This window comes from Equus przewalskii, chromosome 32, assembly GCF_037783145.1.
Source record: "Equus przewalskii isolate Varuska chromosome 32, EquPr2, whole genome shotgun sequence".
NCBI lineage: Eukaryota > Metazoa > Chordata > Mammalia > Perissodactyla > Equidae > Equus > Equus przewalskii.
This window is the reverse complement of record NC_091862.1, coordinates 7,856,621-7,884,482: the sequence shown is the minus strand read 5'-3', so window position 1 is coordinate 7,884,482 and position 27,862 is coordinate 7,856,621. Positions and strand designations below refer to the sequence as shown.

The following is a 27,862-nucleotide window of genomic DNA, read 5'->3' as shown; positions in this document are numbered from 1 at the left end:
TTGAGAATCTGTTGAAAACTATGGATTCTTAACTCTGAAAAATGTACGTGATAAAAATTTGTATTCAGTTTCAGGGCACTCGTAGTGCCCAAGATTGAGGTATAAAGTAATATAGTTTTGATACTTTAACTATTTTTTACATTCCCTATATTTTGTACATGTGGCATTTAATTATATACTGTGAGACATTTCTTTTCTGAAACTGTATGTGGGGTTTATATTTGGAAAACACAGGATTTTAGGCTTCACAATTCCAGTAAATTTCACATTGGCCTTATTTATTCAACTACGATTACCAATTATGTTCTTCTTAGCGAAGAAAACCATAAAATTAAGCACAGGAGCTTTTATTTTTTCTTCTAAAATTTTTTAAGATCCATTTAAGATTTTTCCCAGTTTATGTAGTTTTTAATTAGAAGAAAGTTATATTTTTCATGGGACAAACTTTATTTGTGTGTGTATCTTCAACTACATCTTTGATGTTGGGTAGTGTTTTAGTTTGTAGATGTCAACTTGCCATTTTTAAGGATTTCATAATTTGTAAAGGTGTTGTTCCTCTCAAGTGAACAATTCTCTTTCTCTTTTGGGTCCCGGCAGGTGAATTGGTCTTGTTTATTGGAGTGGTGTAGACAGAATAGCTGTCTAGGGTGACTTCAAGACCAAATAGTTGAGAAGTCTAGTGTGTGAAGAAGTCAAAGTAGTGTTAGAAAGTTGTGTATGTCTGTGTGCCTGTCTGTTGGGGTAAGGTGATGTGGTAGAGGCTTTGACGAGAAAGGCAGGTCCACTCCTGCCCGTCCCCTGCCTCGTGCCCTTCATGGCGGCACCTTCCTGTCAGGACGAAGGGCACGGCGTCATCGGACCACCGCCCGCTCCTTTGGGTGCTCTTGCTCACTCTGCCCGCTCCGCTCTGGGCCATCATGGTCATCGGACCACTGCCCGCTCCTTTGGGTGCTCTCGCTCACTCTGCCCGCTCCGCTCTGGGCCATCATGGCCTTTCAGTTTCTCAGATGAGTCGTGTGCTCTTCTGTCTCAGATCCTTTCCACGTGCTGTTCCTTCTGTCTCAGCCACTTTTCCCTTCCCTCTTCCAGTCAGTGCCTTCAGAGCTTTGAGTCTCTGTTTAAATGTTCCTTCTTTAAAGTCTTCTTTGTTATCTTCCTCCCTATTCTCCAGGCTTCTTTTCAACTGTAAATAAATAAATCGTTAGAATAGTGATCCAAGAAACAAAAAAACCGAAAGTGAATAAAATAAAATAACATACATTTAAAGATTTGATAGCGTCTTCTATCTCATCTCTTAGACAAAATCCTGTTCTCAATGAAAAAAGTTAATTGTTAATTCAGAATTACTCTAGGGGTAGTTTATGCTCTTTTTTAGACATAAACACACAGATTTACATGAAATGAACAGAAACACCAGGAGCCTGATCTGATAAATGCTCTCTTGGAGGAACAGTGAATTGGCGTTCCAGCGAAGGCAGGGCGTTGTTCTTATCCTTGGTGGGGAGGTGAGTAGTTACCTAAACGAGAGAGGATTTGGATTAGATCTTTGATTGGATATGCAGAAATAAGTGGGCGAAGCAAAATCCTCACTTTTTTTCCTTTCTTAAATTGTAGCCAAGCTATGTCTCCCTAGACCCTGAGTTTAGATTCAGGGTCTCATCCAGGCTAACACCTTCATTTATAGGTGAGGAAATTTAGACTTAGAGTGGTTAAAAGGTTTCACCAAAGATGTGAGCCCTAGAGCTGACCAGAGACCTAGATCTCTGAACTGTCCCCCAAGCTTTTTCTCCAGCCCGTAGGGACGTCTTTCCACAGGGGGGGCAGTCCTGCGTGCCTCCCACTGGGAAAGGACAGGCATCCCAGTGACCTGAGAGCAAGTGGTGGGCCGAGGGTGGGAGGGCCTGGGCCTTGGGGTGACACCAGGACTCCAGTTCTGGCCCGGACACTTTCCAGTGGAGCGGACAAGTTCCCTTTACAACTCTTCCTGTTCTGAAACACAGTGATTGTGATAGTACCTGCGGGGGTCATTGGGAAGATTACATTGGATGACATTTGTAAAGTGCCTAATTGAGTGCCTAGTATGTAATAGGTGTTTGATAATGAATACCTCTCATAATCAATGAGAATTGACCTTCTGGGCAAAAATCCTTTCCTAAAATGGTGCCATAAAGCTCTGGCGAGGATTCAGTGAGATTATATATGATATTTAGCATAGTGCCTGGCAGATGGTCAGTACTCAGTACCTAAAGGTAGCAATTATACTGTTAGAATGAAAATTTTTTATTACTGTGTAACAAATTGTACAGCTGATTAGAAATGTAGGTAGAAATCTGACACATATCCCAGTTTTGGAAGGGCCGATTTTAAATGGCATTTCTTCACCTACCACTTACATTTTTTTTACAGCCACAATCATTAGTTATATTGATTAAAAAAATTGCTTAATTTTATAATTAATGTTATATTTTTCATTTAGTCCTGGCTCTTAGTCTTTAATACTTGTACAGTAGCACCAAATTTATTCACCATTGTCATGGAACTATTCCATATAATGTAATTAAATTAATTAATTTTAAAATAAACTTTTAATTTTAGAATAGTTTAGATTTAGAGACAATTGCAAAGATAGTACAGAAAATTTCCATATATCCTGTGCCCAGTTTCTACTATAGTGAAGTTTTACATTACTATGTACATTTGTCACAACTAATGAACCAGTGTTGACACATTATTTACTAACCGCTGTACTTTCTTCAGATTTCATTCATTTTCCCCTAATGCTCTTTTCCTCTTCCTGGATCCCATCCAGGACACCACATTACATTTAGTCATCATGTCTCCTCAGCTGCTTCTTGGCTGTTGCTGTTTCTCAGACTTGGCTGTTTTTGATGACTTCAACAGTTTTAAAGAGTACCAGTCAGGTATTTTTTAGACTGTTCCTCAGTTCAGGTTTGTCTGGTGTTTCTATCAAGGTTTGATTGGAGTTAGGGGTTTGGGCAGACGACCACAGAGGTGAAATGCCCTCTGGTCGCATCGGGGCACATTACCATGATGGTGTTCACCTGGATCACCTGGTGGCGGCCGGTACGGAGTTTGCCAGGGTTCTGCCCGTAAGGTTGCTTTTTGGCTCTAGCTTTCCATAAAAGTGCAGCCCACACTTCGGTGGTGGGGAGCCAAACTCTACCTCCTTGAGAGGTAGTGTCTACATAAATTGTTTGGACTTTTTCTATCCAGGAGATTTGTCTCTTCTCCCATTTATTGATTTAGTGATGATTTATATCAGTGTGGACTCGCAGATTTATGGTTGTAATCCAGGACTGTGTCATTTGTTTTCTTGCGGAGATTGTTCCAGCTTTGGCCAATGGCACTTCTTTCACTTGGCTCCCCGGTCCTTTTACTGTGCTCCCATTGGTTTGTTGTTGTTTTTTGAGCACTTCCTCACTTGCTGGCACTACAAGATGCTTCAGGCTCATGTTACAGCTTCCTTGCCCCAGTCCTGCACCAGCCATTTCTCCAAGGCGTCCCGGTTCTTTTACTGGAGTGTGGCATTGGACACCAAGATCTGGCTCCTGGATAAAAGAGCTCTTTCTGTGCTACTGTCAGCGCAGAGGTGAGAGATTTAATGTCCAAATCGTCCTAATTGCTTTTGTCACTTTTCTTTCCGTTTTCCTTCACTCAAATCCCTGGGAGAAATACAGAATATGCTTATGTTTCCTAGATTTACCCCCCTAGCAGTTGGAGTTCATCTTTTGAAAGTGTATGTGTGTCATAGGGCATATTTACAGTTAACTATTTTTAAAATCCAAGTTAGGAAAAAGGTAACTTGAGCTAAGGAGATTCAGACAGCTCCTCTCTTTCCTGCAGAAAGTGGCTCTTCAGTTACTTGATTTCTACGAATGACAGGGAAGTGTAATTCATGATATAAATTTTTTTTCCACCAATAAACTCAGAATAAGGGAATTTAAAAAGTATTCTCACTTGTAAGAAGAATGGGTGAGGGACATCATAATTAGATTTTACTTCCTTTAAAGTTTTAAACATTTTTCCTGTTTCTCTTTAGACTCTGTTTTGTGTGCACTTGGCAAAAAGACCCTTTGTTTGTTTTTTCATCCAGCTGTGATACAGTTTTTCATCTTCCACATTTCCCTGGCGTAGCCCCAAGTTCTCTTTAGTTAAGCCTAAACAACCTTTGAACGAATCGTCACTTTTATTTGATATTGCTTTTCTTTAAATATTTTTTTCATTGGCATTTTCATTGTAAAATGCATCCACCACGAGACTGAAGTGGCACTTATTTTCACTTCTTGTATTGAAAGGACACCCTCCACCTGTGTTCTCTGAGTCACTTCCCCTGTACAACCAGGTGTATCTGAGAAGGGTTTTCATTCTGTTTTGATTGTCTCCTTGCCAGTCTGTACACATATGATGGAGTATTGATTTGCAAAGCTTTGGCTAAAGATATAGATATAGATATACTCACACTTTTTGGATCTGGTAAAAATAAGAAGGCACACCTGAAAAATGTCTTATTCTTTGTGCTCTTGTTATTAAATACTCAACTGTTTGCAGCAGAATTGCAGAAATAAGGGAAATAATCACATTTGTCTTTCATCTGTCACTTCTCTCTCTCTCTTTTTTGTTCTAGCTCTTTTTGGATAGTGTTCTGGTTAAGCAGAGTGAAAGATAATAATATGAAGTCTTTAAAGCATTTTGTTGTATTTGTTTATATGATTTTATAAGAGTTTATTTTCTGAAAGCCTTCATCTGAAAATATTTTTTAGACAGCTTATAATTATTTTTATTTCTAATGATGAGCAAAGTTTATCTGTATGGGGTGATTTTTTTTTTTATATATATTTGTTTTCTATCTTTATGTTTCTTATTTGTTCTACTTAGTTCAGGACAGATAAAGTATTCTTTGTATAAATCTATGAGTGAAATAAAAGACCTTTTTTTTGGTGAGGAAGATTGGCCCACAGCTAACATCTGTGGCACTCTTCCTCTATTTTTTATATGGCATGCCACCACAGCACGGCTTGATGAGCGGTGTATAGCTCCACACCTGGGATCCGAACCTGCCAACCCGGGGCCTCTGAAGCAGAGAGGGTGAACTTAACCACTACACCACTGGGCTGTCCCCTAAAAGACTTTTACCAGAAGCTCTAAGTCAGCAGGCCTTATCTACTCTGCCTATCCCTTTCCAAGACCTAGTCCTATCCATTCCTTCTATAACACATCCCGACTGCTGCTCACAGCATCACGAATGCTTACTGCTCATAGGCTGCTCTCCAGAATGCCTGCGATTTTGTTCCCACTAACTGAACTATATGCTTATCAAGAGTTCCTGGTTTGTTCCTAAATCTATTGTACATTTTATTGTTAATTGCCAAGTTTAGTAAATTATTATACAAATATAGGAAATGTGAATGCAAAAGAGAATTGTAGTTTCTACATAAACTAATTAGGAATGCTTTGGAAATTCTCAAGATAGGTCACAAAAAGAAAATTGCTATCAAATTAGGTATAAGAGAGAACTGTTAAAGTTTAGAAAGGAAAATCATGAAAATCCAGAAGCATTCCTCCCAAGAAGTCTTAAAAGAGAGTGGGGATTGCAGATGGTGCACTTTGGTTGTGGTGTATGTGACGAAGTCGACTTGTGACTTCTCTCAGGGAGCCACACTAAGAGGCAAGGCTGTGGCCCTCATCACAGTAGGATTTAAACTCATTCTTGGGCTTAAAGTGAAAACAGAATGTTTCAGTTTTGTGTGTGTGAGAGTTATCTCTTACAATTTAACAAACCATACTAAATCTGAATGGCTTCAAATAAAAACCATTTTTTATCTGTTAACGATATTGAGTGGTTCTTCTGCTTCTCATGCTGTTGGCTTGGGCTCAGGGACAGCTAGAAGGTCCAAAATAGCCTTACTCACAGGCTGGCAAGTTCGTGCTGACTGTCAGCTGGGAGCTCAGCAAGACTTTGACCTAACTAGCTTCTCCTTCATGCAGCCTCCCTTCCTGGTTAGGGTGGGCTTCCAAGACCGTGGCATCTCAGGGAGGTTGGACTGCTGACACGGCGGCTGGCTTCCCTGGGAGTACAGAGGTGGCCTTCTTAAGGTTCAGGCCCAGACCTCGCCCAGGGTCACTTTTGCTACATTCCATTGGTTAAAGCAGGTTACTGGGTCATCCCAGATTCAAGAGGAGGTAGTCACGCAAGGGCGTGAGTACTGGGAGGCCAGGTTCATGGAGGGCCTCCAAGAAAAGCCACCACGGATGTTTCCTTTCTTTATTTGCGTGTTTTATTTTTAATGTTTTTAGTATATATTTTTAAAATTAATGGCTAACCACAAGTCCCAGTGACATTTGATAAGAAGGCGTCCAATAAATGAAAGTGTTTACAAGCAAACTTATAATAATTTGATTAAGATGTATTCAAACTAGTAAGCGTGGGGATGTAGGGATTTCAGCCCACATTATCTGATTCCCATCATTATTCCTTACACCATACTCCACTGCTGTCATTGGGGTCCGTAGACGGTCTTCTTGGCACCTAGGGGTACAGTATCACTTAACTTTATTGTCAGAAAACAACAATCTTTAATTCTTGTAACTTTTAAAAAATTACATTCTTCAAATAATTAAATGCAACTATATTCTAGTAGAATTTAGGTAATGATTAAGTCTAAACTATCAAGGGTAAAATTATTTACCTCATAAATTCATTTATTCAGCAGATAGTTCTTGGGACATAATCCATACCGGGCGCTGTTCTAGACGCTGGGGAAACGGTGGTAAAGAAGACAGACAAGGTCTCTGCCCTCATGGAGCTTCAAGTTTACTTATGGGGGATAGTTTCTTGTTCATTTCCATAAGAAGTATTTTAAAAAATATCTGCTTCTGGGGGCTGACCCTGTGGTGTAGTGGTCAAGTTCACACGCTCTGCTTTGGCAGCCCAGGGTTTGTGGGTTCTGATCCTGGGTGTGGACCCAGCACTGCTTGTCAAGCCATGTTGTGGTGGCATCCCACATATAAAATAGAGGAAGATTGACACAGATGTTAGGTCAGTGACAGTCTTCCCCAAGCAAAAAGAGGAAGATTTGCAGCAGATGTTAGCTCAGGGCCGATCTTCCTCACCAAACCAAACCAAACCAAACTACTTCTGTTAAAAAAATGAATTTTAGTTAAAAAACAAAAAAGTCTTGCATGTCTATCCTGAAAAATAATCAAGACTCACTAGGTTTGCAAAGACCCTGCACTGTGAATAAAAGGAAATGTTAAATAGTGAATGTTGGATAAGCTTGAGGTTTGACAAGAGCTCACCTGAAAGTTAGCTGATAAATGTTTAATTATAGGCTGATAATAAAGATCAACTACCGTATTAATTAATTGGCCCTTACAATACCAACATGCAACCTCAAACTTAGCTGAGCTCCCTTTGGTTTTTACTGCAGGCCAAGCAAACTATACAAGTTCTTAAAAAAAGAAACTCAAAAAATCCACTTCCTCTGCCTGCCTCCCCCTCCCTCCTTAGCCCTCAATAGCAGAAGTCTCCCTTTAGTTATTACTTAATAGAGAAGAGGTTCGCGGGGAAGCGGAGGTGGTGGAGAGAACCTCACACAGGTGAGAACTGTACTTCAGAAGTGAATAAAATATTTTATTTCTAAGGACTTAGCTAAAGAACTTTTAATGAAGTTTTTTTTTTTAGGGCTTTTGCGAAACCGCAGATGTTTTCGAACTCATCTAATCCAGCTTCATCATTTTATAGATGAGCTATTTCAGGCACCATGTGGTTTACCTACTATGTCAGAGCAGAACTATTTAACCCCGAGTTACTTGAAGTTTTGTCTTGTCTTCCACACATCTTTCATTTAAAAACTGCACTAAAGCCCCTTGGATTGAGTTCAAGACATAGTTTTCTTTGACCAGATTCCAGGTCAGGTGAACAGTACTTTAGCAAAGTTTTATGTTAAAAGAGTGAAGCACTGTTTTATGTGACTGTCAGAAGTTTAGTACAAGAAAGACATTTTACATTTGTATGTTTTTAAACACAAATAAGGCAAATGTTTCAGGGCAACTGGTGTAGACCTTGTACGACTTTCCTCATCCAAAATAATTGGTATCCATGGAAACAGTGTGAACCAGTCAACTGACCGCATTAGCTCATCTCACATGAGCTAATACAAAATGGGGTTTGGGATGCTTTTGGTTAGTTAATTGAAATGATGCAAGTTCTTTTGAGCTTACCACTAGTATTTATGTTCCTAGATTTAGTATATAAATTTTTTTAAGGAAAAAAGGAATAAAGTTGCTTGATTTCCCCTCCCACCTCCCTTTATGTATTGCTTCTTAGCCCCCAAACTAAGGGTTTTTTGCTCTGGCTGCTTTTAAGATTTTTCTCTTTATCACTGGTTTTCAGCAATTTCATTATGATGTGCGTAATCAAAAACTGGTAGTTTTCTCGTAGTTCTGCTTGGAGTTTGCTGAATTACTTGGATCTGTGAGCTTATGTTTTTTTCAAATTTGGAAAATTTTCAGCCTTTATTTCTTCAAAGATTTTTTTCTGTGCCTCCCTTTCCTTGTTTTGGACTCCAGTAACACATATGTTACACTGCTTGATATTGTCCCACAGGTTCCTGATGCTCTGTTCTTCTTCTTTTTTTCCACAATCTTTTTCTCTGATTAATTTTGGATAGTTTCTGTTGTTATCTTCAAGTTCACTGATCTTTTCTTCTGCTGTGTCTAATCTGCTTGTAATCCCATCCAGAGTATTTTTCATTTCAGGTATATTTTTCATCTCTAGAAATTCCATTTGAGTCATTTCTTGTCTGTTTCTACTGATTTTTCTCCTGGGTTAGTTCATATTTTCCTGTTTCTTTGATAGTTTTTGATAAGATGACAGACACTGTGAATTTTATTTCTTGGATACTAGACCTTTTTTTTTAATTCCTTTAAATAACGTTGAACTTTGTTCTGACGTGTAATTAAGTTCCTAAGTTACTTGGATGGAATGTAAACCAAAGACATTTCCAGCAAGTATGAATACCATCTTGACTGAGTTAAGTAAATCCTAAGAAAGTATTAAATGCATAGTTTCACTTTTGTGTAATGCCTGTCCTAAAGTTTATTTTAATTATGAATTATAAATATAGTGGCTGGCAGCACCACATGACATTTTTCCTACCTCATTTTCCATGATGCATAATGATCAGGGGGGATGAAATGTATTATGTTTTATCTTATTTTAATATATTGTTTATGGCAGTGTTCATCTTCACTTTCATGTGATTATGTTTCCTTTTAAAATAATTAAATAGTAAAGGCTAAGATAGATGACTTTTTGTTTTGCAGTAGATATAGGTGTGAAAACAAGAGATCTTCAGCTTCTGTGGAATGATCACAGGGATTTATTCTTCTACTTTTATTTGGAGAGTGCAGCCAAATGAATTTTTTCATGTGTAGAGAAATAACTCGTCTGCAGTTGGAGGACAGTACAATACAAGTATCTTTTTCTGTTTCCCCAAATGAACTTCTTGATAAAAGTTAACGTATGTTTTTGCTGGGAAGGGTTCTCCCTGAGCTAACATCTACTGCCAATCTTCCTCTTTATTTATTTTTTCCTCCCCAAAGCCCCGGTACGTAGTTGTATATTTTAGTTGTGTGTCCCTCTAGTTCTTCTGTGTGAACTGCCACCACAGCATGTCTACTGACAGACAAGTGGTGTGGTTCTCTACCTAGGAACCGAACCTGGGCCACGGAAGCAGAAGGTGCCGAACCTCATCCACCAGGCCATTAGGGCTGGCTCAACATTTTTATTACATGTGCTTTCTTAGACTCCTTCTATCTGCTGAAGCACAGGAATTGTTCCTTTGTAGGTCAGAGGAGGGTACTTATTTAAAAAATAAACTCTCCTGTGCTGAGATCCTGGCTCTGTCCTCAGGGTAGGGGGCTTGCCATTGGACACTTGGCTCCTTCAAGTTTGGACATTTTCAGGCCCTATTCAGAAAATCCTCTTCCACTTTTACTTTGCGTGTCATTAATTCTCTCATCTACACAGTACTGATGGATATTAGTAAAATATACCATTTTATATGCCTGGTTGGTATTTTAATATTTTTTGTATAGCCCTTTATTTCCATTATTTTTTTTTTTGAATCTTCACAACTGAATTTCCTGAAATATTTTAGAATGTTGACCTTATGAATGCAAAATTCGTCTTCTTCTTGGTCTTAGAAAGAACAAGTCGTGCATGCAGTCACCCATCCAGTAAGCCTTGGCCTCGGCCTTAGCACTCTGCCTCCCGAGTTCACGGTCCTCCTCACCGCAGAGGGCGTGTTCTGAACGAGGTCGTGTTTGCTCTGTCATATCTGACTCCATTTTTCTCTTTGTCCTGGTATTCTGTGCTGCCTGGCCTCAGTGTATTTAACTGACTAAATGTTTGTGCTATAGTTTTCTGGTGATTATCATTCTAACACATGAATCATATTATTGTGGAAAAGCACTGAATTGTTTTGAGCACTCTACTAGAAACTATTGGATATACAAAAGTAGTATATACAAAGTCCTTCCTTACCATTGACTTTATCTTAGTAGGGAAATTTTTAAAAAGTTATAATATTGAATTTCTAAGAATTTGGAAGGTGTTAAAAGTATTAAAATGGCTTCCTGTCCTGTACCCACCGAGCTCACCTGCAGACTTCTCTCCTAATGTTAAGCAGATGCTCCAGGACTAAGCTTCTCTCAGTGGGTGGTGAGCGAGCACAGCGCCTTCCGAGGCCTGTCATATGAGGGTATCACCCCTTTGGTGAACCCTGACTCTATTAGTACTCTTTTGTTAAGCATGCATTATTGGATTTAATCCTTAAACATATGGAGTCTGAGTATTTATTGTTCTTACTTTGTAAAAGGGCAATATGGAGATTTTAAATAATTTGGCCTAGGCCCACACAGCTAGTAACCATCACAGCCAGGATTTGAACCTGAGTCCCTCACACCACAAAGCCTGTGCTGTCACTTGTTCCAAAGCCTGTCCTAGTAACCACCAAAACATATGGAAATAAGATTAGCAGCCTTGTCATTTATAGCCATGTCTCTTCATTAGCTGAATCAACTATTTTGCCGTGAGTGTAGAAGAAATGGGTGTAGGGGATTTCAAGCTAATCTGTAAGTTATATTATTTGTTATATGACTTTGTGAGACTTAAAAATGTAGTTTATTTATTCATATACAGTATTTATTCCTACAAAGGAATAGGTACATTTAAAACTTGCTTCTAAATCTGCTCATGATTAAATTCGTTTTAGTTAGCTTTTAGGTCATCTCACTTGTGTGTCTTACTGTGGGTGTACATGTGTGGGAGCGTGTGTACACAATATCTGGACTGCTTTTGTCTTCTTAAAAAATAGGTTTTGGCCTGTCAAAGGCATTCTTTACAGATTTCAGTGCTGCAAATTTGTATAGTTCTCCATCATCTTTATTTTTGTGAAAGGTAATTTATTTTCTGAAGTTTTATTTGTCAGTCCAATTCATTAATAATGGTATCAGACATTTTAGAGTGGTTTTTCTTTTTTCCTCATGATTTTGCAGTAGCTTTGATTTTCTATCAGGTTATAAATTATCAGGAAGAAAACTGGCAGAAAGCTGATTGTATCTTAGATGTAGTTTGGAGTTACGATTATAAAACATATTTTATAAAGAATATTCAGAATAGGGTAGACTGTGGTGGGACGTATTTGAAAGGAACTCCATGATTGGTGCCCTCTAGTTTGCTGTTTTGGAATTATATTTGTTCTCAGTGTGTACCATTAAATTTTATTTTGTTAGCATTGCAAAAATAAAACTTTATCAAAGTAGTGCTATCATTTGAGAAGTCAGCTGGGGAGAGAATTGCGTGAAGTCTTGCTAGAGAACAAGGTAATGAGGACCTGCGTTTTGAAGGTGAATAGAAAGGAATCCCTTTTCCTTCTTCCATAGCGTCCTTCTCCCCCACCCCGCTCCTGAGGTCTGTACTGTAGTGTTTGTCAGAGAACATAGAAAAGTTGACCTACTGTGTGTTATCACTGCTCTCTGCTTTGCTCCTCGGTCCACAGTAAAGTGTTCCTGTGCTTTCTGTTCTGTGTGTGCTTTGAAAAGAGAAAGGAGCCAGGCTCTGAAGTCAGGGCAGGGCTGTATTTGCCCACTCATCAATTAAGCTGGCCAGTGGCTAGCACACAAATACGTACTTAGTTCTGTCTGATTTGAATCTTCTGGTCCTTTGCGCTTTTTTCCCTTCATCCGTAAGTTTTTGGTTTTAAACTTCGTTTATGTTAGAAAGAATTCTACGAAGAGCAGAAACTGCACATCCGTCCTCCCGTCTGGTACTCCTTGTTGTTCGCTGTCAGAGCAGCAGCAGGCACGGGCCTTATCCCTTTAGTGAGACAGAAGTTCTCCTTGTGAGTTTCCACAAGTGCAAATAGAGGAGAAAGATCCACAGAAAAGTTTTACAAAGAGTTCTTAAAAGAAATTAAAAGTAGTTTAAATTTGAAATCACCTGACAGTTACTGAATATCCTCTCTGCTTATTGTCTTTCACAGGCAAGAGTGCACACTGGGAGATTCAGCTTGCAAGAATTCTGAATCTGATCCAGAGGATTTTCCGGATGAAACGAGTACAGAGAACCTTTATGGCACCTCTCCCCCCAGCACACCTCGACAGATGAAACGCATGTCCACCAAACACCAGAGGAATAATGTAGGGAGGCCTGCCGGTCGATCTAATTTGAAGGGTAAGTCTTGTACTAAAAAAGAAACACACGAGAGGGCCTGGCACTTACGGTACGTAATCTTTGTATAATGTGTAGCTACTGATTGATCCTTTCCAAGATAATGTTAGTTATTCCTTTTATTTTAAAAATGGTCTTAATACTGTTTTTAAATTTTATTGTTTGATTTTTGAATTACCACCATTAGCAGTATTGTTAATAAAGGAGAAAATAATTCTCCAGAGATAGAAAGGTTTGTCCTGAGTAACTGTTAAAGTCGCGGTGTGAGGCGTTTGTATTCCTTTTAGGATGTGGAAGAAGCCAAATGTGGGTGACTCAATGTACACCTCCAGGATGGCTACTGGTGTGGGCTTTCTTTTATTCTTTGAATCTCTTAGGCTGAAGTTTCTAGATTCTGTCTTCCAGACATGATGTGTTGGACACTTTGGGAGAGGCAGATCCAGGCTTTCTTCCCCAGGATTCCTGAGGCAGCCCGAGACCTGTGCTCTTTGCTGATGACTGTGATGCTGGCCTTAGTGGCTAAGGTCCTCTTTCTTAATCAGCCCGCTGCCTACACGGTACCCCACACCTTATAACCATGGACAGAACCTGTATTCTACTTTTCTCTTTATTTAGAGTTCCAAAGCCCAGATAGTGTTTGGCTCCCAGAAGCTGAGTTCTCTCCTTTCGTTTCTGCCTCCTCCTAGCATGTCACAGCTGTTATTTTCTCAGGTAGATGAATTGCATTGTGCTGACCTGCTGCCTTCTTGTACCCTGCTTCCTGTTGTGGAAAATCAGGTCACTGAAGCCTTGTGGTTTAGCCTTTCCCTGTTAGTTTCAGCAAACGGTTGTCCTAAAACTGATCTTACAGCTTCCTGGAATTCATCTATCTATTACTGCACAAGATAGGGATTTCATTCTTTATCTCATGTGAGAAATTTCCCCATGTCGTGTTCTCCCTACTGAGGTCAAGCTCATTCCCGTTTCGCCCTTTGTTTAGCAGTGCTCTTCCTCTCTTTCGCCAGGTTCCCGCTCCCACAGATTTCTTCCACACATTGGTCTCTGTGTGCCTGTCATAGCCCTTCCTCAAGAAAAGAGGAGGGCAAGAGAAGTGGATTTTATTGTGTTTATTTGCTTGAGTGAAAGCTTATCCAAGGAGGAATTCCTAAGCAGCATTCTTTTCCACAGGGAAATTATTTTTTACTTTCTTTTAAAACTTTGTTTGTTGTAGGTTGTTGACCTGTGGCCTGTACTTACTGGTAACCCTTTGGAAATTAATAGCTTTCCATTGTAATTTATCATCTTTAAAATCAATCTTCATCCATTTTTCTCAAAGAAATTTCTCACATGCTTACAGAAGGTTTTTTTAATCTAAAATAGTATCAGTGAAGCAGCATCTACTGAATCAGTATTAGTTAATACATATTTACTTTGTGGCGGTACAGTGAGAGGATGCTGATAGTATGTCTGCTTTTTCTTTGCTTGTTGGTTCACACAGTTTTAGAACCGGAGCTGACGGCACAGGTCCCCCCCGTTGTATAAATAGAGGAACTGAGGCCCAGGGTTTTAGACCAACTTCTTTAAGGCCAGAAGGCTCGAGATAGCAGCAGGGCTGTGTTTAGAACTGGTTCTCCTGGTGCTCCGTTTAGACCTTTTCTTAGGACACGCAGCAGGGGTTAAGCTTGCCTGATTGCAGTGCTTGAGTTGACTGGACTGTCTTTCACTAATCAGTCAGAAAAACGGTCACCAGATGTTCGTTGGGTTCCTCCTGTCCTTCTGGGCTGTGTGGGAGATAGAAGGAAGAGGAGTGTTGTCTCTTTTCCTCCAAAACTTCTTTTCATTGTTTATTTCATAAAATTAGAGAACTTTCCATCTGGAAGGAGTCTCAGAGACCACCTGCTTCAGCTCCTGCCATTTTTCTGGTGAAGAAGTGAATGCCCTTGAACCTTTTGACTTGTAGCTGTCTAGTAGCAGACTCAGGACACCAAAATCCTTAATAACGTATTCTTTTTCTTATTGCAAAAGATTACATATTTGTTGTAGGAAATTTAGAATATACAGATAAGAAATAAAAATACTCATAGACCCAATATGCAGAAGTAACATCTTTTACCATCTTTGCCTTGTACTCTCTTTGCTTGCATATTTTTATATTGCCATACTATATTTACTGTTTTATAACCAGCTCCTTTTTTCATTTAATGTTTTGTGAACTTTTTATGTCAAAGAATAACCCGTTCTGTTCTTTTAAATGGCTGCTGTGTCGTTTGTAGCAGCATTTATCCTGTTATCACTAACAGTTATTGAGTGTTTATTCTGTGCTAAGCACTGCTCTTAGCTCCTTAAATAACAGCTATCTTTTAAATATCATCATGCCCCAGTGAGGTGTGGTCCTATGTAGTATTCAGTTTACGGTTGAGGAAATACACACAGAATCTCTAGAGTTTTTAGTTTGAAGTGTCTCAGTCATGTGTATATTGGAAAGTAGCTTCCTGTGTTTGCCATCTGGTGGATTGTGTCTTGCCAGCATTCTTGTTCATGAATACCAGGAAAAGATGGAAGTGAAGCGCCCAGGTTGGTCCAGCGGGCCATTTTCACGTTTGCTGATAGGGTGTTTGTGCTGCGATGGTGGAACAGTCCCTGAGAACTCACTTGTTCTCAGACTGCAGCAGCAGAGCGTGGTGGACAAGAGCACAGACTCAGTTGGCAGACTGCCTAGATTCTAATCCTGGTTCTACCAGCTTCTGTCTGGGCACCCTCTGTCTCTTATTTTCTTCATCTGCAAAGTCATCTGCCTTAGTGTTGTGAGGGTCATATCTTCAGTGAGTATTAGCTGTCATTATTATTGTAAGCTAAAGGTTTCTTTCTCAGTATTGATTACTTTCTTGCCTTAAATTTTAAAGTAGAATTAAATAATAATGTCATTGAATGTATCCTTATTAATTGGTGTCCCCACTTTCAGGACACTGAGTCTGAATTTCACATAGCTACCCAGTTGTAGAGTTGGGACTCCAGCCTGAGTTAGTCCCGCCTGGACTTGTTGAAGCTCTTCCTAGCCCTTTTTCTGTTTCTCACTGTGTGTGTTGCTACCATAGTTACTTTTTCATTAAATCTTTTTCCTTTCTTTCTTTCTTTCTTTCTTTCTTTTTTTTGGTGAGGAAGATTGGCCCTGAGCTAAGATCTGTTGCCAATTTTCCTCTTTTTGCTTGAGGAAGACTGTCACTGAGCCAACACGGGTGCCAGTCTTCCTCTATTTTATGTGGGATGCCACCACAGGGTGGCTTCATGAGCAGTGCTAAGTCTATGCCTTGGATCCGAACCTGTGAGCCCCAGGCCACTTAAGTGGAGGGCACGAACTTAACCACTATGCCACCAGGCTGGCCCCTCGTTGAATGTTTCTTTCCTTCCCTCCCTTTCTTCCTTTTTTCCTTTAGCTCTCTTTCCTTTCTTCTACCCCCTCATTCTCTTCTTTCCTTCCTCCCTTCCTTATTCCTCTTTCTTTCTTTCCGTTGAATCAGACTTTGAGTGACTCCATAGGCATGTACTGTTTAGATGATGGGTAACCCCTAGCCTCATGTCTGGTAGGAATCGCACAGATAAACAGGCAGTGCAATCTCGTGTGGTAGAGCTGGGATGGAGGCTGCTGCAGGTGCCCACAGGAGGGGATCAAAAAGACCTGGGGTTCGGAAGACTTCTGGAACAAGTGGTATTCGTGCTATGACCTGAGGGCTGAGGCAGGGAGACCAGTATTTCAAACTAGAGTGTGCTCATAATAATATAGTGGCCTCTCAGTATTTTCAAGAGCTTTTGGAATTAATTAGATTGGTCAGATTTATTTTAAAAGCTTTCCAAGGAAATCTGAACTGGTGCATTCTTTCTTTCTCACTGCGACAAGCAAAGGCTCTCTGAATCATACTGTATAGTCACTTTACAACTGCAGTCCAAGGGGACTCATCTTTTTAATGAAGGTCACCAATGATATTTACATTTTTCTGCTTATTTGTTGCTGTGTAACAAACCACCCTCAAACTTCGTGGCATGAAAGAGCACTCATTTTATGTGCTCATGATTCCCTGGGTCAGGGATTGAGGTGGGCCACAGCTCCTCTCTGCCCCTTGATGTCTGGTGCCTTCGCTGGAACAACTCAGTTGGCTGGAGGTGTTGTCATGGCTTGGCTGGGGCCCTGTGTCTGGGCCCTCAGTTCTTTTCCTTATGGTGTCTGCTGGGCCTCTAACATCCCACACGGCTCCTTCCCTCACATGTTTGGCACCCGGGCTGAGGGCTGCCTGGCATTGTTTTTTTCCATGTGACCTCCCATGTGGCTAGCCTGGGCTTCTTCACAGCTTACTGGTCCCTGGGTTGTTGGACTTCTTGCATGGCAGCCGGCTTCCCTCAGAGAAAGTGTTATAAGAGATCAAGGTAGAAGTTCTAAGCCGTCTTACGTCTTAGCCTGGGAAATCACACAGCATCCCTTCAGCTGCATTCTTTTGGCTACTCAGGGCCAGCCAAAACTCAGACTGCACAGAACATCAGCACCAGGAGGGATGGTTTGTGGCTTTCTTGAGAGACTAGCTCCTCCCTGCATGTAAGGCTGCGAGGAATTAGTGTCTGGTCAGTCACACTGTCTTTAGGCTCTCCAGCCCCTCTCCTTCATAAATACAAACAATGTCAAGAGCATCCCTGGGGCTGGCCCGGTGGCCGAGTGGTTAAGTTCATGCGCTCTACTGTGGTGGCCCAGGGTTTCACTGGTTCAGATCCTGGGTGCGGACATGGCACCACTCGTCAGGCCACATTGAGGCAGCATCCCACATGCCACAACTAGAAGGACCTGCAACTAAGATATACAACTATATGCCAGGGGGATTTGGGGAGAGAAAGCAGAAAAAAAAAAAAAGATTGGCAACAGTTGTTAGCTCAGGTGCCGATCTTAAAAAAAAGAAAAAGAACATCCTCGAAGAACTGTAAGCATACAAAAAGGTATGAGGGCAACTGTTTGTTGAAAGGAGGTGAGAATAACCATTAACACTTTTTTTTTTAGTGGTGGTAGCCATGGTCATAAACTGATTACATGTATAGGATTCTTTAAATATTTTTATTATCATAGTCTCAGAGTCACTACTAATGTTATAGATTTATTTCTTATAATTGGAGATTCAGTTCCAGGGCACCTTTTGGTCAACTGACTATAAATCAAAGGTTCCCATGAGCCCCTCTCACATTCCATAATTTGTTAGAACTGTTCACAGAACTCAGAAACACACTTTACTTAGGTTTATTGCTTTATTATAAAAGGCTCAGGAACAGCCTAATGGAAGAGGTGCATAGGGCAAGGTATGGGGAGGTGACATGGAGCTTGCAGGCCACTCTGTGGGTACCACCTTCCTGGTACTGAACCTCTTAATCTCAAGTTCCTGTTCCTGTGCCCGATGAACAGTAAGGCAATCATTGAGACATGGTGCAGGGAGATGGAGGAAGGTTTATTTGAATTGGCCAAAATGAGAAGGTGGGAGGATAGGTTCCCTCATACCTTCACAAGAGAAGAAAGCAGGGGGTTTTATAGAGCTAAGGGCTTGGCAGGAGGAGTGTTGAGAATCAAAGGAGTAATCTGTGTGCCTTTCACTCCCAGAAGCCCCTGGGCCATCTGACTTCCGGGCATCAAGGCCAGCTGGGGGCTAGTCATCTGGTGATCCTTGTTCTGTAAAGCAAGCTCATAAATCTTTGTGACTTTTGAGTCTCTCCTCAGGTTAAAGGGAAGAACAGTAAATTGACAAAATTAACTTAATTTACAGTAACCCTCAGGTACTGGCTTCACTCCCAGCCCCTCGATATGTTCCCCAACCTGGAAGCTCATCCAATCTTCTCCTTCAAGAGTTTTTGTAGAGCTTAATCTTCAGACCTTCCCCCACCCCGACCCTCTCTGGGAAGTCAGGTTGCTGGGTGGGACTGAAGCTTCCAACCCTCTAATCACTTGGTCCTTCTGTGACCAGCTCCATCCTGAGGCAATCTAGGACCCCACCCTAAGTTGCCATATTAGTGTAAATTTAGATGTGATTGAAAGGGGCTGCTTATGAATAACAAAAGACACTCTTATCACTCAGGAAATTCTAAGGGTTTTAGGAGCTCTGTGCCAGGAACCTGGACAACAACCAAATATATTTCTTATTACACGCCAATGAGCAATATCAAATACTTGCAAAGATGTGGCAGATGTCGGTGGGAGTGTAAATTGTCTCAACCCCTGTGGGAAAGTAATTTGTTAATACAGTCAAATTGAGGTTGATTGTATCCTTGACCCAGCAAATCCACTTTTGGTGTAGACTTTAGAGAAGTTTTGGGATTAGACTTTAGAGAAGTTCCTGCAAATGGACACAAGAAGTCTTGCAAAGAGATTCATTGTTTTTTATTTCCATCCATAATATGCAAGTGTGTAATCACCAGATAGGAAAGTTCAAAACAGTATCTGTCATAGCCATTGTCTGAGACAGAGGACTGAGGCGACGCGGGATACTGGACAAAGGTGAGGCCGCCACTGCCTGCAACGTTTTCTTTCTTTGTATTGACAGACTTTAAATGATTGCCACTTAGATGTGTGGAAAACTGTATTTCATCCAATTTTTGCATTTTCCTGATTTTGTTTCCCTGGGAATATTGGATAAAGACTTTTTTTGTTGTCAAAATATTAACTTCTGCTTTTAAAAGCTGTAATAAATATATAGCAATGTTATGATATCTAGGTAAAAACAGTTAGCTCTTTATTACCTAAAAAAAATCAGTTATGTGACGTCCTGACTGATGTAGTCTACCAGTTAAGCTTTTGAATAAGCTCGCTGACCAGGCTCGATTTCATACTTTGATGAGTAATAGAATGTAGCTGTGCTGTTATTTAAGATTATACTTCTGGATAATGGTGAATAACTACCAAATAATAGCAGTTAAGATTTCGGTAAATTTTGGGCAGTAATTAGGCATATGTAGCTGTTTCTTAAGGTTGGTTTAAGAGAAAGACAAGCTATCTCATCCTTAAATTTTTGTTCTTTTTAATATAGCAGAAGGAGGTAAATCCAGTTCATCTCATAGTTTAAGTAGGTTAATTAAGAATTAAGACACCCAAGCCAAAGCCCTTTTCAGAGTGAATCTGCCTCATAATCATTATCAGCTAGCTCCATTTTGCAGCAGTTTTATAATACTGCAATAGCCAGATTATAGAGCTAGAACAAATATCTTGAGATAGCTCTATCAGAATTTGTACATATACACACAGGTGTGTGTATGCATACACATTTATTAATCTCCCTGTTGTTAGCATATATCTCAAGGTGTGTGTGTAAGTAAATGTGTGTGTGGTTTTTTGCCAACAGTAGTGAGATTAGCAACTTTTTTTTGGAAAAATTATAATACTGCTGTAAAATTGAGCTGGTAAATGGATTCAATCTGTATAATTAGAGAAATGTTCGTCGTTAGCTAGAGTGGACTTAAATCCATGTTTTAGCTCTTTAGTCCAAACTTGGCCTATCAAGGTTCTAATTTATATTTCTAGGCTACCTATATACAGACTCTAAGTCTCTTCTTTTCTGCCTTTCTGTCTTTTCATGCTCTTCTTCTCTGGTTTAAAATATCCTCTTGTCTTCCTTGTTACCCTTGCTTAAGCTGAATCTATTCCTCAAGGCTCCCAGTCTAGTACTTGGTCTTGCTTAAAGCCTTTGCAGTTGAGTTGGCCCACTGTAATCTGTCCTCCATGGCACTCAGTATCTTAACCTCTCCTTGGTCAGTTGGAACTGCCGTGTGAACAACTTTGACAGGTGTAAAGGTGTGATGGCACCAACATGGGTTAGCCTGTCCATACGTTTGCTATCTGTCTACCTTTGTATGTTCCATGGTAATCTTCATCACACTGTAGTTGTGAAGATTATGACAATGTCTGTAAAGCCCCTACCTCACAAATGAGGGGATTGAATAGAGCAGTGTTTGCCAAAATATGGTGTCATTCTAGCCAGGATGAATCAGAGATACTGGGAGTAGGCCCAGGAATCTGCATTTTAGCAAGAACGAAGTGGTTCTTAATATTTACTGAAATTTGAGAACCTTGGATTAGAGGGTCTCTAAGCCCCTTCAGATTGCTAACATTGAGAGTCTAGGCCCTCATTGCTCTAATGATCATCTCACAGTTAAAGGAGAGAGCAGACATCTGTTGATGCTTTCTCATTAGAGAGCTCGAGGAAGACCAGTGTTTGTAATTTGACAGTACATGTATGGGAGAACATAAGATTTGCAAGGACTTCATAAGAAATACATTTTATACGTATTCTAAAGAGCCATTTCTAGGTGTGGATGGTGGGAAATTCAGTTGATTGTCTTTTTCAGTTGATCTGTTTGAACAAATGAACCGTATTACTTGTCATTTGGTTACTTTCGGTTTTGTTATAAAATGTTTTTTTTTCCTTTCGTGTTCTTCTGATTTGGCAGGAATTATTGCTGATTGACCAATGGAAAAAGTAACTACTCTGGAGGTTTCTTGAACTGTACTATAAAATTGCACCATGTAGTGTATAGCAGCCACTGGGAGATCAGACGTTCTCTTAGTCTTACTTAAGTTGTTATGAACTTGTTTTGTGGTGCTGTAATTAAAACTTGTCGTGTAATACATTCTGTATACTTCTGGTCCATCTCCTTTTCAGAGGCTCTCTTGGTATTTGACTTTTTGTTAATTGCAGAGGGATTTCGTATCAACAGTGAACTAAACAAACAAGCCTGTCCATTAGTAATGGGCTTTTGAGTATTATTAAAAGTTTCTTACTCATGTCAGAGTGGATAAAGACAGAGTATAGTGCTTGGGGAAATTGCTGGGTCTGAACTTACAGATTTTTTCTCCCCAACACCCTAATGCTTCTCATATCTCCCTTAACTGATGGGTCCCTTCTGATCTTATAGAGGTCTCCCTGGGCACCAATCGCTAGAAAATACTCTCGAGTTTCCTCTTTCCATCACAAATACATTATTTGAAAAATACAGTTCCTGACAGGATGGATAGATTGTTGTTGTCTTTTCGCGTGGTGGCTAGACTTGCAGTTCAAGTCTATTTCAAGTTTAAATTACATCATTTTTAAACTAAGATTTATCAATTTCCATTTGTATGTTTTTTCAAAACCAACTTAGTTTTTTTTGTTTTTGAAAAAAATATATCTTCTTTGGCCCATCTGGCTACTTTTTCAGTTTGCTTTTCTTTACACACATCGTAGATCCAAATATTAAACCATTGCTTTTTATAAACACAAAATTTCAAAAAATTGTGTAGTATACTGTTTGACAGTGTGCTGGAAGATACACTTAAGATTTGTATATAATCTACAAAAATTAGTTTTTTTAGGCTTGCTAAAATTGGGTTCTGTCTAGACAGAAAAAGAGGGTTGTGGCATTTTTCCTAAGTTCTTTTAATTGTTGGAATAAAGATGAAGGCTGAGAAGCTGCATCTCTTAAGTTTTCCTGCTTTGAATGTCAGCTCTCTGGTAAGTGTGGAAGAGTTGGGACATGAAGTTTATAGCGCAGTCCTCTGGGGTTAGTAAGGTCATTCCAGGTACTCTGTCAACCCTGCGTTTCATTTAGGACCTTTAAATTATGGATTAGAAGAACATTTAAAAGTTATATAAGCAAAGTAATACTTTTTCATGTTCAATATTACTTTCAAATTATAAGTTATATGCATACATTCCCTGGCCATTATCAGTAATGCTACCCTGTATTCATTTTATAGTCTTCTTAGGGTCCTAAACCTTAAGTTAGTAAAGCGTTCCGTTCTAGGTTCTCATTGCCTCTCTTCTGCACGCATTTCTTGGATGTTCTTATGTGCTCTCCTGCTATTAAATAACATCTCTGTGTACTGATGATTTCCAAATCACTGTCGCTGGGTTTCTCTCCTGAGCTCAAGACCCATAGATTGGTTACCTGCAGATATCTCCGCATGGATGTCCCATAGGCACCTCAAAATTCAGTGTTTTAAAAACTAAACTCATTATCTTTACCTCCAATCTTACAGTGATACCATGTATATATCATTTTGTGTTTCCTAGTAACAAAGTATAGTATGAATTGCTAGCTTGAAAAATACAATATAGTGTAGTTAAATTTGGAAGCAGTTGTTTACTTTGCTTTCAAATAACTGTTGCTTTACGAAGTAGAAATGAATGGTATGTACATGCCCTACTAATAAAGGTATAAAGAACACAGTTAAACAGAACATCAGAGAGGAGGCAAAGGGCTAGCCTGAACAAATTTCTTATGAATGAATGTTGATAAGTATTTGTAAACAGTAAAATTGTGAAGAAATTTCTTGAATGGAATTTATGAAAAGTTTTAAGACATTCAAAAGTAAAATAGGTTAAAACTACAGGTAAAAATTCCATCATTTAGAAAATATTGCTAACTTAAAAAATAATAGTAATAATCTTTATATTAAAATATAGCAAAAATCTCTATAGACAGATGAAATCCTTTTTCATGGATCATAAAGGAAATTAAGTATAATGTGAATCAAATAGGAAGTGCTCTTAGGAATATTTGTTTTAAAACCCTTATTTTAAAACTAATTTAATTTAAATTGATTAGGAGGTGAACTGGTTTTAAACAAGTTTTCTTTGGTGAATTGATTTTGGCTGTGTTAGTCTGTAACCCATATAAATATACCCTGTTTCGTCAAATCTGATGGCATACTATAATAGTATGTACTAAGAAAAAAATGCTTACAAGTAATGACACAGTGTGTTCTTAGAGTTATTTATTTATTGAAAGAAATCTTTTATCCTTCTTGATATTTAGATACAGATTTAGAAAAACCATTTCTTACTATTATGCAGGTATATAAGGTAAACGAAATGTATTAGTGAATATGTTCCTAAAACTTATTCATATCACCATTAATTATAAAAAACGTATTCTAATTTCAGGGATGTTAAAATACAAAATGTGTGCCGTAGATTCAGTGAAACAAAGTCTATCTTGAGTGTAGGGGGAGAGTGGGATGGGTTTAGAGGTTTGGGCGTTATCAGTATACGAAGCGGAAGTAAAGGAGATCACCCAGGGAGAAGGAAGGTAAGATGGAGATCGAAGAGTGGAACTCTGAGAAACATTAACTTTTTACGGAGTGAGCAAACTTCCAGGGGGGGCATTCGAAAAGCAGTGACTTAGGAAGTAGAAGAGAACCGGAGACTGTGGTGTCTAGAAAGCAAAAGAATGAGGGTTTTCAGTAAGGTAGGGGTAGTTAATAGTGTCAGGAATGCCAAACAGGGGGAGGTTGTGTGTGTGTGTTCATTTCAAAGCTTGGGAATTAAATTAATAGAACTTTTTACAGTTGTTCAAAGGATAAGTGTGATGTTTACTTTGCATTAATTTTGAATGATTTCATGTGACAGTATAACAGACTAGGCAAATTATTCTGAATTAGTCTATATGTCTTCATTTTTGTTAATGTTAAATTTAAAATGTTTTTCTTCATTTGTTTGTGGCAAAGAAGAAATCGAGGAATAGAATAAATTAAGGTTAACATTTTTGCTTATCATCTGTCTTCCAGTTCTTTATGAGGATACTCTTAAGGGACCTAAGGACTCTACCCTCCATCTACCTCATTTTACAAATGAGAAAAGTGACCCAGAAAACTTAAGTGATTTGCTCTAAGTTAAGACGTTTCGTTTATGGCAAAGGCAGGAATCGGATGTGTTTTCTACGCCAGGTTTCTGTTGGATCTGCCATCTGTTTCTCCCTTCTTGAGGTGAAGGTGGTAGCCCATGGAGGTTTGACTAGCTGGATAACTGCACTTGGCAGCATAGAGGTAAACAGCTTGTTTTAGGTTAGCAGTGAAGGATGTTAGAGAACATAGCAAGTACAGTATATCAGGGAAGATGGAGAAAAATCTTTCCAAAACTTTAGAGAGAAATGTTACATATATTTTGATTCATTTAATTTTCAGCATATGGCATGATTTTTTTGTCTCCAATAAGAGCCCTAAAAATGTACGTACATGTGAATATCAGTTTCGTTGAAGATAGTGAGAATTGCTTCATATTTTAGAGTAATATAATGTTCTGCTTTTTTTAATAGAAAAAATGAATGCATCAAACCAGCCTCCACATAAAGACACTGGAAAAACCATGGAGAATGTGGAAGAATACAGCTATAAGCAGGAGAAGAAGATCCGAGCAGCTCTTAGGACAACAGAGCGCGATCACAAGAAAAACGTGCAGTGTTCATTCATGTTGGACTCAGTGGGTGGGTCTTTGCCTAAAAAATCAATTCCAGATGTGGATCTCAATAAGCCTTACCTCAGTCTTGGCTGCAGCAATGCTAAGCTTCCGGTATCTGTGCCCATGCCTATAGCCAGAACTGCACGCCAGACTTCTAGGACTGACTGTCCAGCAGATCGCTTAAAGTTTTTTGAAACTTTACGGCTTCTGTTAAAGCTTACCTCAGTCTCAAAGAAGAAGGACAGGGAGCAAAGAGGACAGGAAAATACGTCTGCTTTCTGGTTTAACCGATCTAATGAACTGATCTGGTTAGAGCTCCAAGCCTGGCATGCAGGACGGACCATTAATGACCAGGACCTCTTTTTATATACAGCCCGTCAAGCCATCCCAGATATTATCAATGAAATCCTTACTTTCAAAGTTAATTACGAGAGCTTTGCCTTTGTTAGAAATGGAGCTAGTTTTAATGGTACTTCAGTAGAAGGGCAGTGCAAAGCCCTTCATGGAACAAGGGTTATGGGTTACTCAACATACCATGAGCATCTCCAACGCCAGAGGGTGTCATTTGAGCAGGTAAAACGGATAATGGAGTTGCTGGAGTACATAGAAGCACTTTATCCATCGTTGCAGGCTCTTCAAAAGGACTATGAAAAATATGCTGCAAAAGACTTCCAGGACAGGGTGCAGGCGCTCTGTTTGTGGTTAAACATCACGAAAGACTTAAATCAGAAATTAAGGATTATGGGCACTGTTTTGGGCATCAAGAATTTATCAGACATTGGCTGGCCAGTGTTCGAAATTCCTTCCCCTCGACCATCGAAAGGCAATGAGCCTGAAGATGAGGGCGATGACGTAGAAGGAGAATTGAAAGAGTTGGAAAGTAGTACGGATGAGAGTGAAGAAGAACAAATCTCTGATCCAAAGGTACCAGAAACCAAACAGCCCCTTGACAGCAGTTTCAGTATCCAGTCGCAGGACTGCATGCCTAAGAAGCTCGAGAGGCTTGAATCTGAGGACGACCCTGTTGGCTGGGGAGCACCAGACTGCAGCACAGAGGCAGGCTTTAGTAGACATTGTCTGACTTCTATTTATAGACCATTTGTAGACAAAGCCCTGAAGCAGATGGGCTTAAGAAAGTTGATTTTAAGACTTCACAAGCTGATGGACGGTTCCTTGCAGAGGGCACGTATAGCACTGGTAAAGAGTGACCGTCCGGTGGAGGTAGGTTTCCAGTAGGCGTCAGTATGGTCTTGTCCTTAGTTTCATTACTTATTGTAAATTACAATGTGTGTTGTGTGGATTATTATGTACTTCCGTAGTCTTGATATTTCTAAGGCATAAATTGTAATTATTGTAAACTGCAGATTTCAACATTTCTATAAAGTACTGAGATAAAGGGGGAAATGGAGCTACGAAAACTTTATGAAATTTGGTGAATTAAGTGCAAGGTGGTGTGTGGAGGGAAAAAATCCAACCATATGACTATAGGATGGAAAAGCACAGGCTAGGTATAAATAAGGAGGGAAGAAAGCCATAATCATGCGTGACCACAAGCTGAATATGAGTCAGTAAAAAGTCAGCATGATGCTAAGGTATTTTTAAATGAATCTGGCATCCAAAGTTGTGTGTATAGTTCTGTCTCTATTCTTTGCTATAGCTTACTCCCTTTTTGAGTAGCGTGTCCAGTTCTGGTCACTATATTTTAAAGAGAGGTGAATTGTAGAGAAATGTAAGAATGATCAAGGGGAAAAGTATGCACTATTTGGCAAGGTTCAAGTGTTTAGTGTAGATGATGGAAGCTTGAGATGGAAGCTTAATTATTATCAGATACATGTTTTATATGTGAAGATTTTTGTGAGAGGAATATGCCTACTAGAGGAAGTGGTTTGAAACAGAACAAATTTGGTTTTTATAGCTTGCTCTCTCAGAAATTCTTCACTGTTAAGGATGGTAAAATGAGAAAGAGGCATATTGTTGGATATTGTTCTTGGGAGTAAAAGAGTATAAGCAATTTTTCCGTTGTGGTGAGTTCATCTGGCTGACAGCACACGCACCCAGATCTTTGGGATCCCTTGTACCTGGGTTTTGCCACGATTCTAAATTTTAGTAGCTGTATTTGTACGTATGTATGTACTTTTTATTTTTTAACTTCAGTTTATTACACAACCTGGCTTGCTTTGGAGTCAGGGATGATAAAACAGAAGGCATTCTTTAAGATGGGAAACATCTGACGAGACCCTCAGTTTGCAAATATTTTATTTTTCATCAAACATCCACATAACATAGCCAGATGTTTACAAAATGAATCAATACTTTGTAGCTGTAAGAGGTCAGTTTACTTTGAGTATTATTTTGATTAGAACTCTGTTTTTTTTTTTTTTGCTGAGGAAAGTTAGCCCTGAGCTAACATCTGTTGCCAATTTTCCTCTTTCTCTGCTGAGGAAGATTAGCCCTGAGCCAATGTCTGTGCCAGTCTTCCTCTACTTTATATGTGGGTTGCTGCCACGGCATGACTGACCAGTGGTGTAGGTCTGTGCTGGGGATCTGAACCCGCAAACCTGGGCTGCTAAAGTGGAGCACGCCTAACTTAAACATTATGCCATGGGGCTGGCCCCTTGATGAGAACTCTTAAAAAGGAATTTATATATGTCATTTTCTTTAAACAGTATTTTAACTTTGTGAATGATTTTTTATGTTTGTTTTTTTATAGCAAATAAGTTTTCTTCCTTTTAATCCATCAATAACTACTTTGTAATAAGATTTTATTAAAGTGCAAGTTTCAAAATCAGTAGAGCAAAAGTAGATTGTAGTAAGGCTTTGTCATATGCTTCAGATGGCGAATAATTTACCTTGGTTTAGGTTTTTGCCTGGAGTGGTTCAATTCCAACAAGGACGCATG

At 39.4% G+C, this 27,862-nt stretch overlaps 1 protein-coding gene across 16 annotated transcripts in view; it reads left to right on the top strand.

Moving 5' to 3' along the window:
• Window positions 1-27,862, top strand: part of MAP3K4 (mitogen-activated protein kinase kinase kinase 4) — a 139,090-nt gene that overhangs the window by 55,246 nt on the left and 55,982 nt on the right. For 12 of the 16 annotated variants that reach the window (XR_011535624.1, XR_011535623.1, XR_011535621.1 and 9 more), the window contains exons 2-3: window positions 12,567-12,757; window positions 24,821-26,184. Coding sequence is in view for 11 of the 16 variants with exons in the window: in XM_070603204.1 (XP_070459305.1) it covers window positions 12,567-12,757; window positions 24,821-26,184 (1,555 nt within the window). In the remaining 5 variants the exon portion in view is untranslated. Of the gene's footprint in view, window positions 1-3,443; window positions 3,611-12,566; window positions 12,758-24,820; window positions 26,185-27,862 lie in introns of those variants that run through there. The other 4 variants (XM_070603197.1, XM_070603195.1, XM_070603196.1 and 1 more) reach the window with 1 other exon arrangement.